Source organism: Salvelinus sp. IW2-2015, linkage group LG4p (assembly GCF_002910315.2).
Source record: "Salvelinus sp. IW2-2015 linkage group LG4p, ASM291031v2, whole genome shotgun sequence".
NCBI classification, from domain to species: domain Eukaryota; kingdom Metazoa; phylum Chordata; class Actinopteri; order Salmoniformes; family Salmonidae; genus Salvelinus; species Salvelinus sp. IW2-2015.
The window spans coordinates 1,767,005-1,782,010 of NC_036841.1; the positions used below are offsets into that span (position 1 = coordinate 1,767,005).

General features: G+C 41.0%; 2 protein-coding genes across 5 annotated transcripts; one reads left to right on the plus strand and one right to left on the minus strand.

The window, feature by feature from the left end:
* The first annotated feature begins 344 nt into the window (after positions 1–344).
* Positions 345–2,155, plus strand: LOC111958601 (glia maturation factor gamma-like). Its single transcript, XM_023979867.2, has 7 exons — positions 345–454; positions 899–995; positions 1,134–1,183; positions 1,301–1,350; positions 1,476–1,558; positions 1,766–1,839; positions 1,988–2,155. Exons 1-7 carry the CDS (start codon positions 452–454, stop codon positions 2,057–2,059), a joined length of 429 nt encoding a protein of 142 aa, XP_023835635.1. The 5' UTR covers positions 345–451; the 3' UTR covers positions 2,060–2,155.
* A 262-nt stretch (positions 2,156–2,417) lies between these two features.
* LOC111958585 (RNA polymerase II-associated factor 1 homolog) lies at positions 2,418–7,572 on the minus strand. Of its 4 annotated transcripts, none has more exons than XM_070437126.1 (15): positions 7,445–7,572; positions 7,261–7,315; positions 6,997–7,030; positions 6,648–6,740; positions 6,360–6,481; positions 6,175–6,241; positions 5,962–6,063; positions 5,743–5,848; positions 5,200–5,268; positions 4,890–4,993; positions 4,652–4,768; positions 4,286–4,414; positions 3,972–4,077; positions 3,695–3,776; positions 2,418–3,578 (listed from the first exon to the last, which is right to left on the minus strand). In XM_070437126.1, exons 1-15 carry the CDS (start codon positions 7,529–7,531, stop codon positions 3,157–3,159), a joined length of 1,695 nt encoding a protein of 564 aa, XP_070293227.1. In that variant the 5' UTR covers positions 7,532–7,572; the 3' UTR covers positions 2,418–3,156. The 4 variants fall into 4 exon arrangements, with proteins under 4 accessions (XP_070293227.1, XP_023835618.1, XP_023835625.1 ...); XM_023979850.2 differs by having other exon boundaries at positions 6,997–7,026; positions 7,263–7,315; positions 7,445–7,570; XM_023979857.2 differs by having other exon boundaries at positions 6,997–7,026; positions 7,263–7,315; positions 7,429–7,514.
* Positions 7,573–15,006: the final 7,434 nt, after the last annotated feature.

Below are 15,006 nucleotides of genomic sequence, written 5' to 3' on the forward strand. Positions count from 1 at the left end.
CTAAAAACACTCATGTAGAATTAATCAGATTATCAAAGACTACTCAGCTTTCTCTGACTGCACCCATTAAACAAATGTGAAAAGAGTATATCACTGTTGTTTTATCTTGTTGCAACACTAATTATTTTGGGTATAAAACATTGTATTATTAAAAAGGCATGATTTGCTGCCGGATACAGCGACAAAGGATTGTAGACAGATAGAACTAACGACATCCCTAACATTAGTCAGTCTCAATAATACAAGATCTGGCACAGTGCAGAAGGGGGTACTGGTGGATGCTCTAGTATTTGTTAATGCCTGCCCCTCCCTACTGTATGTGCTACAGCATAAAAGGAGGATCTTGAGAGTCAGACAGCATCCTGTCACAAGCAGTTGGCCGAGGAGGAACTACCTCAACAATACGACAGTATCTTTGCAGACAAGAACCCAAAACAAAACTTCTTCTAGAATGGTATGGGAGACCGTTTATTTATACGATATTGCACTTTACCAATAAAATGTATTTCGGCATGAATGGTGATGTCCTAGTTTATGTTGTAAAGATTTTTAGGCAGGCATACATTTATTTTTGCTACTCCCCTCCCATCACCCCACACCCTCTTGACACAGGAAGTTTTTTTGTCCCATGATGCAACAAAAGCACTTCCTGGCCTCAATATGTCACTTTAAGATTTTGTTATGAGCTATGGAAACTTGAACTTCAGAAATCAAAACAAGTTGCTCTAAAACCAATTTTTCTGTATCCCTCCCTTTCTCTCTCTCCCCTCCACTCTCTCTCTCTCTCTCCCTCTAACTAAGTGAAATATGACAGAACTTTCAATATAACCAACATATACAATTACAATGTGTCAAAACTTCCCACGGTTGATGAACTTGTTTCACTTTTACATTCTAGTCAAGCTCTTTGGTTGTGTGCGAGGTGGATGAGAGTCTGAAAGAAAAACTGAAGAAGTTTAGATTTCGGAAAGAGACCAACAATGCAGCCATCCTGAGTGAGTAAGACTTCATTGAAACCGTGTTCCTCAGTGGCCCAACTGTCACCTGTTTCACCTCATTTAAAAAAATCATAATAAACCCAGAAACATACTGTGTCTAGGACTCAATATAGAATAATTATCCTATTCCCTCAGTGAAAATTGACATGGAGAAACAGCTTGTGATCCTGGAGGAAGAGTATGAGGCAAGTCATGTTGTCTTTCTGAGATGTTGAATATCCCATACGGAGTTAATAATTACTCAAATCCATCCACACCTGTATCAATACCAGTTCAACTCAAAACACACACTCACATTTCAGGACATCTCCCTAGATGACCTGAGGAATGAACTTCCCGAGCGGCAGCCAAGATATCCTTTTATAACATGTCGGAGTGATACAGCAGAAATCTATGTTAACCTCATATTCACCAGCACTGCCAGTATTGAGTTGTATCATTGACCAGTGATTGGATYTCCTTGACAATATAGTGTACATTCATTGTTTACAGCTACAAATACATCCATACAGATGGCAGGGTGTCCTACCCGCTGTGTTTCATATTCTCAAGTCCAGTGGGTGAGTAATTCATCCTAATTCAGTGAATAGCCAATTGAGTGAAGGATTAGCATTGCTGTGCTGCAACATCCCTTTGAACAAAATAACATTTCGAAGGTAGTAAGTGATAATTGAAAGTAATGAGATTCAATCAATATTTATCATATGGAGAGATCAAAAAGGTTCAGTGGACATACATCTGTGAYTTATACACCCTCATCTCAACAGGGTGCAAGCCTGAACAGCAAATGATGTACGCAGGCAGCAAGAACCAACTGGTCTCCGCAGCAGAGCTCACAAAGGTCAGGACTATTTTCTGTTTCAAGTATTGACTGACAATTATGATCTGAGCGTAAGCCCAACCCTAAACTCACAAAATAAATAAGGTATAATAGAAAATGTTCAGAAAATATGCATGTTTAGCCTGATCCTACCCCTTTTCCTCAATAGGTTTTTGAGACGCGAAACATAGATGACTTGTCTGAAGAGTGGCTGATAAACAAACTGTCTTTCTTTCGCTGAATAGACACTTGTGTTCACATTGGCAAAAGTACATGTATTGAGCATACCAGTACATTAACCTCATTACTGGTTTGCAATAAATTGCTTATAGTGTCACTTATKTTATTGCATTCTTATTCCTTAGTTGTACTCAGAAACCATTATTACCAGCCTGGTTGCCAGTCTTTCTGCTCTCTTTTGTCAACTCCTTGTGGAATTGTCATGCCAATGAGTTGACATGGTAGCACAAACAGATCTGGGACCAGGCACATTACCACCACTTTGAAAGGACATTTTTTCCAGGAATACATGTTCATCTATAAAGAGGGGACTTTGGAGAGGGTGACTGTTAGCAGTATAAGAAACATACAGGCATAAATGTTGTAAAATCAGCTACTACCATTTATTTACAATGTCTAAATGTTAAGAGAAGTTTCCATCATACAACTGAATTTATACAGGTTCATAGTAGCAGTTTCTGGGAGGGAAACAAGAAATTGGCAGAAAAAGAGAATAATGTTCTTTTGAAAGTTTAGTTCAAAATGTAAAAAGCAAAACTTTCCCACATTTTATTGGCTGTTCCAATTACATTTATAATGCATTTTTTCCTCAAAACGCTAAGGACAAAGAAAAACAGATTTAACAGATTTATGCACACCAGAAAATTWAACAGAAAAAAGTTTCTGCTTTCACACCACTTTAAGAAAGTACCTCATATTAAGTGAGAAATCTACAAACCATAAAGACAAACTGACTTAAAAATAACAGCATAAAAGAACAAAATAAACATGTTGTTGGTAGGAAAGAACTTTGTTCAATRAAGCATGTACTGTACACAGCGACTAAGATAGTAGCTCCAGCTATATCTATGAGCAAAGGTCTGACAGATGAGTAACTGACGTTTACAGGGACCCAAAAGCCTTGTAGAAGTYCCTTAGAGGTTGTGTCTCTCCTAAAAAAGTAGCAAACTAACATTCAACAGGAATGAGTTACTAGCCTCAGACTGAGTCTGTAAAAACATGGCTGTTCTGACGGTGGGGCTTGTCAGCGTGGGCTGGCTGGAGCTCGAGGGTGAGGCATGGTGTGCTGGCGTTGTCACAGTAAGAAGGCCTAGGCTCTTATTCACTGTCACTGCCGCCGCTGGAGTCTGAGGCCTGCTCACTGCCACTCCCGCTCTGGGCACGGCCACCCTCCGAGTGGTCACTACCGCTACTGTGGGCCGGAGACGCGCTGCCACTCCTACTCCTCTCCCTATGGCTCTCCTTCTCACTCCCACTGCCCTCCTCCCCACTGCTCCGGGCTGCTCCATTCTTGGGCTCGTTATCGTCGTCATCACTGTCATCGTCGCTACCGAAGATTTCCACCTCATCCGCCAGCTTGACCTCCTCCTCGCCACTCTCACTGCCGCTACCACTGGCCTTCCTCCTCCGCTTCACTCCCTCTTCATCATCCTCAGCTCCACTCCGCTTTCCATCCTCATCCTCCCTGTCAGAGTCACTGTCAGAGTTGTCTCCCTCGCTCTCGCTGCCCTTCTCATCACCTGTGAGTGGAAATAAATAGATAATTAATTCATATGAACCTAAGAAGCAGTGGTAAACAAAGAGCCTCTGCAGACACCGTAGTAAACATTGGGGAGGACAGAGGGGAGAGACTGACCAGAGTCCTGCAGTTTACCCAAGTCCATGTCCTCTTCTTCGTCCTCTGGTTCATGGTTCTCCAGCTGAGCCTTACGCGCATCCTAATGGACACAAAGACGGATGTCATGATTACTCTGATTATTTAGATGTTCGCAAATGTTTACTTCTCTGCTTATGTCCAGCACTACCTGCTCATCTCTATCAGTGTTGAGGTCCACTTATTAAGTAAACACAGTAGTWTCCACAGATTGAAAGTAATGCTCAGTGTAGAAAACAGGCCAAATTAGCAGTCTCACCTGTGCTTCCAGCTCCTTGTCATTCATGTCTCTGTGCTTACACACCAACACAGCGTTTGTAGTAGACTGGGCTCCAGCCTTAGCTCTCCTCTTACTCAGCCGCACTCTGCAATCCAGGACAACACAGTCAGGCCAACAACTTTCTTCACAGGTGATGTCCTCAGACCTAAACAAACTAACTTAACCCACCCTAGCAAATACAAATCTACCAGAATAATGTGACTCTCTCTTCAAAGAGAATCCCATGTCACCTCCTGCCAATGTAAACCCAACAGACCCCACTATGAGACCCCCTCATCCGGGCCAGTGGTTACCTGGTCTCCAGCTCGTTGTAGTAGACCCCATCTCCGTCTCTGAAGATAAAGAAGTAGTTCTCCTCGTAGCCCTTGCTGGCTTTGTTCTTCACGTTCCAGTTGTACTCCCTGGCTATCTTATAGTCATACCTAGAACACACACACACACACACACACCTAGTTCAATGTTACAGTAATCTCTGTGCTTCAGAGATTCCAACATCCTAATGGTTCTGTACTTGGACAAGGTGAACCAAGTAGGTATGAGGAAGTAGACAATGACAATGTGAAACCTGAATATTATTGATAGGGATAGTTAATATATCAGTAGAATTGTTGGTGTCCTGTCTACTCAAGGTTAGTGTAAATGCTTGTTGGATTTCTCACAGATCATCAGGCATGTAGTCCAGCTCCTCATCCACGTCTCTCTTGCGCTTGCGAATCGTTTCCTCATTGGGCAGGAAGTAGGCCACAAACTGGTTTCCTTCCTCATCCATCATACCTCTGCAGGGCACAACAAACATTTCAAAACACGATGTAAAATTGTCATAGTGCAGGACAGTCACAAAAAATATATAAATAAAATCACAGGCACACACACAATGTGGCATTGTTTTGTMCTCACCTAATCATGGCCTGTGACATCATCTCCACACCCTGGGGTGCTGACATGTCTTTAGGAGCAGGATCAGAGTCGAAGATTACCTGAGCACACGGGTTGATCCACATCTGGGGAGCAGAGAACAGAACACACAAATTCTTACTCTTGACCAAAACACAATAGGGCTAGACAACAACAGCTAAAYGCATCCAGCTTAGAACAGATAAAGGAACCAATGACTGCCCAGAAACAAAGACCATGAGAATAATTCAGATAGGAAGCCAAGACCAATACAATGGTACTGTATGTCCTGTTGAGCGTCATGGGTGCTCACCTTGAAGTCAGGGAACACAGGCATCACCTCCACAGGAGTGACTCTGGGTTTACTGTAGTGCTGGACAATCTGGGGGAAGAGGATGAACACCACGTGTGATGTACAGATGTAGGATCTTAATTTGATCACTTTTGTTGCTGAGAATTTTCCTTCACCGCAGGAAATTCTGATGAGCTTCGCAATTTACATAAATCCACTGAAAAACCACACTAACACAGTTATATTAACAGTATCCCACTTTTCATGTCACCTCATTTTGACCAGCTAATAGCCTAACCACCGATCAAGAAACATTATGGACTAAACATTAAAATTGTTGCTGCAGGATTCTTTTGCCTGCGACAATATAGGTACAATTAAGATCCAACATCTGCAATATCCTCTTTCATTCCATCAAAGTTATTRTACAATCTTCATATTAGAAGGAGCATACAATGAACTGTGTGATCTCTGTGTAGCTGGACATTGACGTTGTTATTGTAAGATCTATTTGGACTGAATATAGCAGTGAATAGTGCATAGCCAAACAAGGGGCACTCTCACCGGTTTCTGTGCATCCTCAAAGGTCTTTTCAATTGCAGCAATCTGGCTGTCCCTATCCTTGTATATCTCCTCCTCTGTGAACTGCTGTTTGACAGACACACCAATCCTAAGGACAGAACACATAGGTTATAGAAGGGGTGGGACAAACAGAAAACACTACAAAATGGGAAGTGTGTACACTGAATGTGGTGGTTAGCTAGCCTGTTAGGTCACACTCACTTGACTTCCACTTTCTCATTGGAGACACCATATCTGTTGAACTCTGTAGAGATGTACTCAGTCTTCCTCATCCATGGGACCACCTTGGCGTGCTGCTGAGATCTACAGGAAGACAAACACAAGGCTCATAGCACAGATCCCAAGTCATTAASATTTTCATTGAATGTTGTCACAAAGACACTGTATTGACTGGTACACAGTCTGTATCCAAACCTTTTTGAGCTGGATGGAGCTGTGATGTCTTCTTCCAATAACTTCTCATCAGCTGGATCAAGAAKAACTAGAAAAATAAGGATGGGACGATTCTAAGTCAATACTACACAAGCTTCAAGTAACTACCACAAAATATATTGACTGTTTGGTATAACAACGTGCGTTTGTGTCATTCAGAAACATACTGCTGGGGTCGACGCGGTAGGTGTCTGGGTTAATGAGGTCGATGGTGACTCCAAGGTCAGGCTCAGTAAGCAGTTCATGTTTGTGTTGCTTCTCTAACGACGTAGCCTTATACTGCACAAACCTGTCATCACCAGACAGCGCAACATCAGAGTCAGCTACAGTGGCAGTACAGTATTTATGGGAGAAGGCTTAGAAAATAAAAGCTGCACTGTGGTTACAACAACTATACATTTAATAGACGTAACATTTTGACTGACCTTTATGGCAGAAGGAACAAGGGTTTTTACCTGTGCTGGTCAAATGGATATGTGATGAATTTGGGATCAAATGGGATGTCAGGCAGGCTGTTGCAGTACTTTACCCGACAGACCACTCCAGACCTGGGAGATTGGTTGGGACAAACACGGAGTCACACATTTCAAAAGTGTACAAATAACAAGTAGTCATCAAAAGCATGTTCTATCAACCATTGATGCCTCAGAACCCAAACGGATAACTACCTAATGGTCATATGGGTTTTGATCTGTCCATGATATTGCCAGCCCTCCACCCCCTTTGTATTTAAAACACACAATTGCTTGAGCTGTAACTGAATCACTCTTTTGTTTTAACATGCAAAACAAACTGYATGCATACCTCTCTGGAACAGTTCTGTGTGATGAACTCCTAGCCACGTGGAGAGAAAAACAAGTGTTGTTAGTTACACACTCAGCTGATAGACTGAAGAAATAGGAAGTAACATAGCCCCCCCCCCCATTTCAATATTTTGACTTATGTTAACTTATCACGGAACAATCAAAACATATGTAAATTATGATGATTGCTAACCATCCATGTCGTCATTAACGTTAGCTAACGTTATCTAGTTGCTGCAAAGAAAATAAATCGGAGAGGATATTTACCTGTGACCGTCTGAGTCTCGCTGTGCTTGTGTCTGGATAGTTGGAGCCATGATCTTAAAAGAATGACCACGATTGGAAGAACAGTTTCTTAGAAATTCAGACAACCGTTCAAGTCACTCCTTACTAAAACACTTTACCTAAAAGAAAGAGAAACTCCGTTGATTACCTAGCTAGCTACTTACTCCAAAGTACTCAGAGCTTTCGCTCTTTTTGCTTTTCTGTCCTGGCTGGATGCGCCTTACAACTAGTAGGGCCCCTGATATTTTCATGGGTAGCTTCCGAGCTGCCTGAATATAATTACGTTGCAGCTATACGGTCAGTTTTTGCTATATCTCGTATGTGGATTTGTGGCAGGCAGTGGAACCACAGATAGAACAAAGAGACAGATATTTCACCAGATATATAAATGTGAAGCATCCGGTTAGCTGCAAAATGTATGACCATATTAGAGACACATATTTCCTCCAGATTACACAGACCCACAAAGAATTTCAAAACAAATCMAATTTTGATAAACTCCCATATCTATTGGGTGAAATACCACAGTGTGCAATCACAGCAGCAACATTTGTGACCTGTTGCCACAAGAAAAGGACAACCTGTGAAGAACGAACACCATTGTAAATATAACCTTATGTTTATTTATTTTTGTACTTTAACTATTTGCATGTGCATGTGCAAATAGTTAAAGTACAAAAATAAACGTCTTTATTCTTTTGGAACTTTTGTACGTGTAATGTTTACAGTAATTTTGTTATTGTTTATTATCTGTTTCACTTGCTTTGGCAATGTAAACATATGTTTCCCATGCCAATACAGCCCTTAAATTGAAATTGGAAGCCCAGTGGCCGGTAGTGGGAGAAGATGGAACGAGATGGATTTTGGCCGAGATTTACTCATCAGTGAAACATTTGATCTCAATACAGTTTTTTGTTACAAACCGAGTGAACTAAGTTTTGTAGACTTTACCCTTTGACAAAGTAAAAAAAAAAAAAAGGCGTTGTTTAGCAGGGGTGCAAAGGCGAATTGTTTGTGCACACGCGCACTTCACAGAGTAGACACGCGCACCTCACAGAGTAGACGTTCCCCAAACGAATGTGCAAATGCTTGCTAGAATGCGCCAATAGGATCTCGCTAGCTCGTTCTTGGCTCTGCCCACCTCATTGCTTGTTCTGCCCACTATGGCTCATTTGTTCTCATTTGAAAGAACKGGCTGTGGTCCATCTTGGTTAACTCATAAAAATCTTTGGTGGTACCATAAACTGCCTTGTATCAATTTATACGATTCTACGTTGGAAAGCAAGATACTAAAATAACACATCACTGCCCTTTACTGTATTAGAATATAACATTGAGAAATTATATACCGACCATCAATCTGCAGCAAATCTGAAACTGTTTGAAATAGTAGTACAACAAGCTTGGAAAATGTCCGAATTTATTCTGTATTCAGATGCAAACAAATAAAACCAAAAGTACCATTGGTATCACTGCCCAGTTTAACCCAACATGCCACTTTCCTAAACAAGAAGAAGTCAACATTACAAAGACAAGACTTGTGTTAGGCTGTGACTGACATTACAGAAGGATGATCTTCAATGAAGACAATTTAAAAGTTATGAACAGGTACAAGTCAAAATGTGGAATTCATCTAAGGTTTGTAACAATTTCCCAAATTTGCTAGAAGAGCATTCATGACATTATTAGTGTGGTGTGAGCTTTACAACAGCAACAACAAAAAACAGAAAAGCTACAAAAAAAACTACATTCAACATTTTAGTTTGAGCGCAAATTACAAAATACTCATGAGTGCATATTATATTATCGTCATGTTGGAAGATTTCCAAGAGTAAAGTTTTTAATTGAATATGTATCATGCCAATAATGTTGTTAGTGTTTTACATAGCAAAACAATCCAGTGACACTGTCATGTAAGTGCCCAGACTGAAGCAGATTATGTATAGACACAGATGTGAAAACAAATAAACAAACTAAAATGTGTACAACCATGATAATGTGCAAGTCTGCCGAAATCCACAAAAATGACATTGACTATGGACTAAGCCTCATGTAAAAATATTTTTTCAAAGCATCTGCCAAGTGTTTTTCCACATTGTTTGACCTATATCACATATTAACACAGACAATAGAAATAGAACTTATGTATGATGGTTCATGCTTTGGTGGGGAACACTTAGCAGCCTCACTATGCATCTATTCCACAGTTACAGCAGGACCCCCTCCCTGGTTCTTCTTGCCAAGCTGGGTGTCTCTACCCATATCCAACAACAATCCAACTGCATTCAATGCAGTTTCTTCATGTTGACAATGACCATGCAGTAAATCTAGGAGGGAACCAGGAGCAGGGAGGTATAAAAATACTACTGATTCTCATTATTTTATAGGAGTGTCTCAAACATACAGCTCCCATCATTTTATATCTGGAGAGAACAATCCATTATGTGCTGTTCCTCATATGCTTTCGCTGTCTCAGGTCTGCATCTGTCCAGAGGGATCCACTCTGTGGAAAGAGAACAATGGAGACTTTATTCATGAAAGTGTCAAGAACTCAACCTGATCATGCCCATTCTCTTGTCAGTATCGGTAAACATATTCTTGCAACATGCTACATGGTAATAACTATTAATAACAGTATMGTTTTCCATTTCAGATACAAGTTATAGTACTGCATTTCATCTGATCACACCCAAAAACAGACAGAAATCAATATTAGGATTCACCTGCTCAACATGTACAGCATTTGGCCGGGGTCATCTGCAAATACCCTGTAGTAACACAATGAGAAAGGAAGGTCTGTTTGATACTTCATCTGGATATTTGTAAGACGATTAAGAATCAGCAAGTTGCTTGTGTGTAAAATATGATTAGGTATGCATACCCATCTCCCCAGTGATAAAATGCCTGGTCCTGGTAGAAGATGCATAGGAACAGCCACACGCTTATGGTTTCCACCCAGAAGATTACAAAAAGGAACCACAGTGAGGAGACTAGCARCTCACACACCATCCTGGGGCTTCTACAATGAGAAATAACAGAGAGAGGAGAGTTCAACCATAGGGGAACATAACACTACAGTCCTCTACAGACCAATAGAGAAGGTATTGGTAGGAGCAACATGACTACAGCTAGTCCTAAAGAAAGATAAAAATAAACAATATACATTTTAGATATTGATTGCAAACAGGGTTTAGTTTTTGGTTGAAAGCAAGGACATTTCAGGGATTATCAACAYTAGTACTCAAGCCCAAACCAAACAAGCAGAATGTTGGTCTTTGCCAACTAACAGATGCCCGAGCTAAGTATGGATGAAAGTTGATCAGCTGTGTTCAGTGAGKGGGTAACTWGCTGCTCGCTAACTCTCAATCYTGGTGACATGTATCATAACCAGCTAACAAGAAATATTGGAAATAAAGTATCTTACCTTTTAATCGTGATGGGAGCAGATTTAACGGTATCCAAGTCCGTGAATATCAGTGACATTCATGGAGGCAAGCTGTTTAGCTAAACTTGTTTGTTATAGCTAGCTAGCTATTCACAATGTTACAGCTAGCTAGCAATTAGCACCAGCTGACTGGGAGTTTTTTGTATTGTTGGCTAGCTAGAACAGTTAGCTAGCTTGCTTAATAACTAATTTGAGATTTTAATATGGTTTCACTTGATCAAATATAACATTGTATAGCTATTTAGCCAGCTAACWTGCATGTTTTCGTTGTTCAAGGACAGTTTTGCCTGCATGCTCCAGCAAATGTTACCAGTGAGTTGAGTTTCCGGGAGTCAGAATCCGCAATTACTGCACAGAATTTGGGGAGCAAAGATTTGATCTACATGCACTGGTCTGGGTACCAGTCTTAAACTATCATTCCACTCCTTGCCACTCCGTGTCATATGTGTGTAGCGATTTCAGTGCCAATAGAAATTGTATTTTAATTTGATAATTTTGTATTTGTATTAGGGTATTGCATTTTCATTTAATATTTTAGAATTTGTAATGCACAGATTGAATATTTGAATTCATAAATGTAACTTGTATTTGAAAAAAGTCTCCAGCAAGGGTAGCCTACTCATTAAAAGAGCGTGGTTTTCGAACCACCTCAGTCACATTTCACACCCCTTTGATCTCATATTCAGAGATTATGGCACCATTATAAAGTGGGTGGTTCGAGCCCTGAATGCTGAATGGCTGACAGCCGTGGTATATTAGACCGTATACCATGGGTATGACAAAACATTTATTTTTACTGCTCTGATTACGTTGGTAACCCGTTTATAATAGCAATAAGGCACCTCGGGGGTTTGTGATATATGGCCAATTTACCACGGCTAAGGGCTGTGTCAGGCACTCCGCACTGCGTCGTGCCAAAGAACAGCCCTTAGCCGTGGTATATTGGCCATATACCACACCCCTCATGCCTTATTGCTTACATATAACTGACTGGGTTTGAAATCAGGCCTACTGCACAACAACAACACTTTATGTGGCAAGCAGAAGGATCTGTGCACCCCATTTAATGAGAGTGCAACAGAGGTGGTTTGGAGATCTAWGCATGTGATGAGCAACCTAGCCTGAGACCTGGAAACATCATGTGTTAGTTTAACTCTGGTTTTAATGTCTATGGTTTGACTGATGGGGTTCTAACCCAGATCTCCTCTGCACCAGACAATGCAACTTTTCAGGTCTCAGAGTTACTCATCACATGATCTCGGCTTAAGATCAACAGACTAACACAGTCTTAAACCAGTCAGTCACATGTTAACCTTATAATGAATACCCTCGCTGAAAGACCTGAAACTAACAACATCTAACAAACTAACACATGTCAAACTAACATGTCTTCAGGTCTCAGCACAGGCAAGGTTCTCATCCGATAAGCATGGATCACCAAACTACGCTCTTTTGATGAGTAACTTTGCTGGATCTTGAAGACTTGTATTAGTGTAACAGATGGTGATCTGTGAAACTCACTCCTCAGCCTGAAGTGTAACCCCTTGCACAATTGAAGGCCTTTTTGAATAGCACAATGGGTTAAAATGCTTCAGAAGGGCAGTCACTTGTTTGAGGCAAAAGTCCTGAGTTCGAGTCTCCATACGAGCTGAATCAGGGGGAAACAGTACTCGTTAAGCAAGCAGTGTGTCGTCCTTTACATGAACTTATCTCTATAGGCTTTAGCTAAGTGGGCTAACACAGTCTTGTGCCATGCAGGAGACCTGGTTTGAACCCAGTTAGCCACAAGAGCAAGATTAAATAGGGAGTGGAAAGGCTGTCCGTAGAAGGGCTATGACAGCCAGGGCTATTCAACTATATTCTTATCGGGGCCAAAGTGCATTTTTTTTACACTCCTAACGCACCTTGTGATCATCATAGAGGGGAACAGAAGGCACATTCATGTYCCAGAGTCGTAGCTTTCAGGAATGGTGTTATACTAGGGTTCAAATGCTAGAGACAAATTCAWAGGAAGAATAGAAATTCAAAATGCCACATTGGCTTCAAAAACCACCAGAAGCTTCCGTTTAACACAGCCTTTGATCCTATCTGTTCTCATTTACCTTTCCTGGCTGGCAAAGTACCAGGATGTTGTCTCAGATTTTTTTATCTGAATTTACAGAACTGAATCTGAATGCATCTGAGAAGTTGGATATATGAAAACTTTAAATTATAGTTTGTAAATCTGATACAGACAATGAATGCAATATATACCATAATGAAACTGAATATTTAAATATTGCATTTGAATATTGAATAAAATTTTAATGGAATTTAAAAACTGAATGCAATATTCAGTTGTTTCGAATCATGAAATACAAATGCAATATCCTGGTACAAATTCAAATACAAYGGCTGAAATCACTCCATACAGATGCCAAATGACACCCAGTACAAGGAGAGAATTATAATAGCTGGACAGAGAATAGCAACCAGGCTCAATGATTCTGTAAAAACTATACTTTTTCAACCAAAAAAAATGTAGTTTCTTATGCTCCAAATTTAAACGACAGGACACAAGTTATATACTAAAATTACTTTATTACAGCTGATTTCTGTTCAATATTCCTCTGCCAGCACAATAGTAATTATAATACAAACAAAATAGTACATTTGATCCTAGTTTTTATTCTTCTGTTTTATGAATCTTTTTACACATTTCCACTCACTTTTTTGTATTTTTTGTTGGTGAAAATGTATGTATAATCTTCATAATCTTTCAGACATTCAATAACAGGTTTCACAATCTATACATTTKAATACAGGTTATATAAGAGTTGTAGTGGTAATGCTGTGCCAAGGAAGAATACTGACATCCTCATAGAAATGGACCCTCTGTTTTCACAAGTAGCCTGTCACCATCTTTTCAAGCCTCTACATTGGCCATCTGACCAGAACGGCTCATATCATGCGATTTCTAAACATTTCATGCCATCAGCCCAAGCCAAGGGTAATGTTAGGTAACTCTTGAGATGAAACAATGCAGTGGTGTTTGGGCTTGGCAGCTCTGGTATGGCACAGTGTTTGACCAGAGGGAGGACCTCCATTTTTCTTTAGCTTGTTTCTCACTCAGTATCCCATACTTTCAGTCAGTAGGACAAAAGTTGAAAACATCAATGTTAAATGCTAATTAAAAACATTATTCAGGTTGGTGGAGAAGCCTTGTAAATTATTAAAACAAATATGAATAAAAATATCTAAGTAGTCTCACAATTTAGCCACAACGGCCATGATTAGACACCTGTATCTGTCCTTGACACTATATAAACTAGTGACCCGCAGTGTTTCATTATACCTGAGGAAGACAGCTTGTCTGTCAAACGTTGGTTATTCAATTATTTCATCTGAGCTCCTAGTGTGCGGATCTTCCTTTTTTTTGTTGAAGTAGATAAATGGCCTTCATTGCCAAAAATCACAAAGTATCCCTTTAACCATTGTACTGACCCCTGTCTGGCTCCCCTCTCGTCTCTAGCTGCGTCTGGATGAGGCTCAGGAGGCTCAGTGCAGTGCTGAGGATGCAGCTATAAGAGGAGCTGGAGCTACTCAACGCCTACCAGAGCAAGATCAAGATGCAGACGCAACGCCCAGCACGACGTGAGAGGAAGGACCTGGAGCAGAGAGTGTCCCTCCGGAGGGCCCCTACTGGAGCCAGAAGGTCTGATCTTCAATACTGGATACATTTTAAACAAGTTTGCATTAATATTACCAACGCCTTATACCGTGCGACTTGTCAAAATGATGGGCACCCTTTTTCCAGTGATAGGGTGCCATTTGGATGTAGGGTCCATTTGGATGTAGGGTGCCATTTTGGATGCAGAGTGCCCATTTGGGATGCAGAGTGCATTTGGGATGTAGGGTGCCATTTGGATGTAGGGTGCCATTTGGGATCGAGTGCATTTGGATGTAGGGTGCCATTTGGGATGTAGGGTGCCATTTGGGATGCAGAGGTGCCATTGGGATGTAGGGTGCCATTTGGGATGCTAGGTGCCATTTGGGGATGTAGGGTGCATTTGGGATGGTAGGGCGGCATTTGGGATGCAGAGTGCCATTTGGGATGTAGGGTGCATTTGCGTGGGATGCATTTGGGATGTAGGGTGCCATTTGGGATGTAGGTTATTTGGGTGTAGGGTGCCATTTGGGATGCAGGGTGCCATTGGGATGCAGGGTGCCTTTGGGATGTAGGGTGCGCATTTGGGATGTAGGTGCCATTTGGGATGTAGGGTGCCATTTGGGATGTAGGGG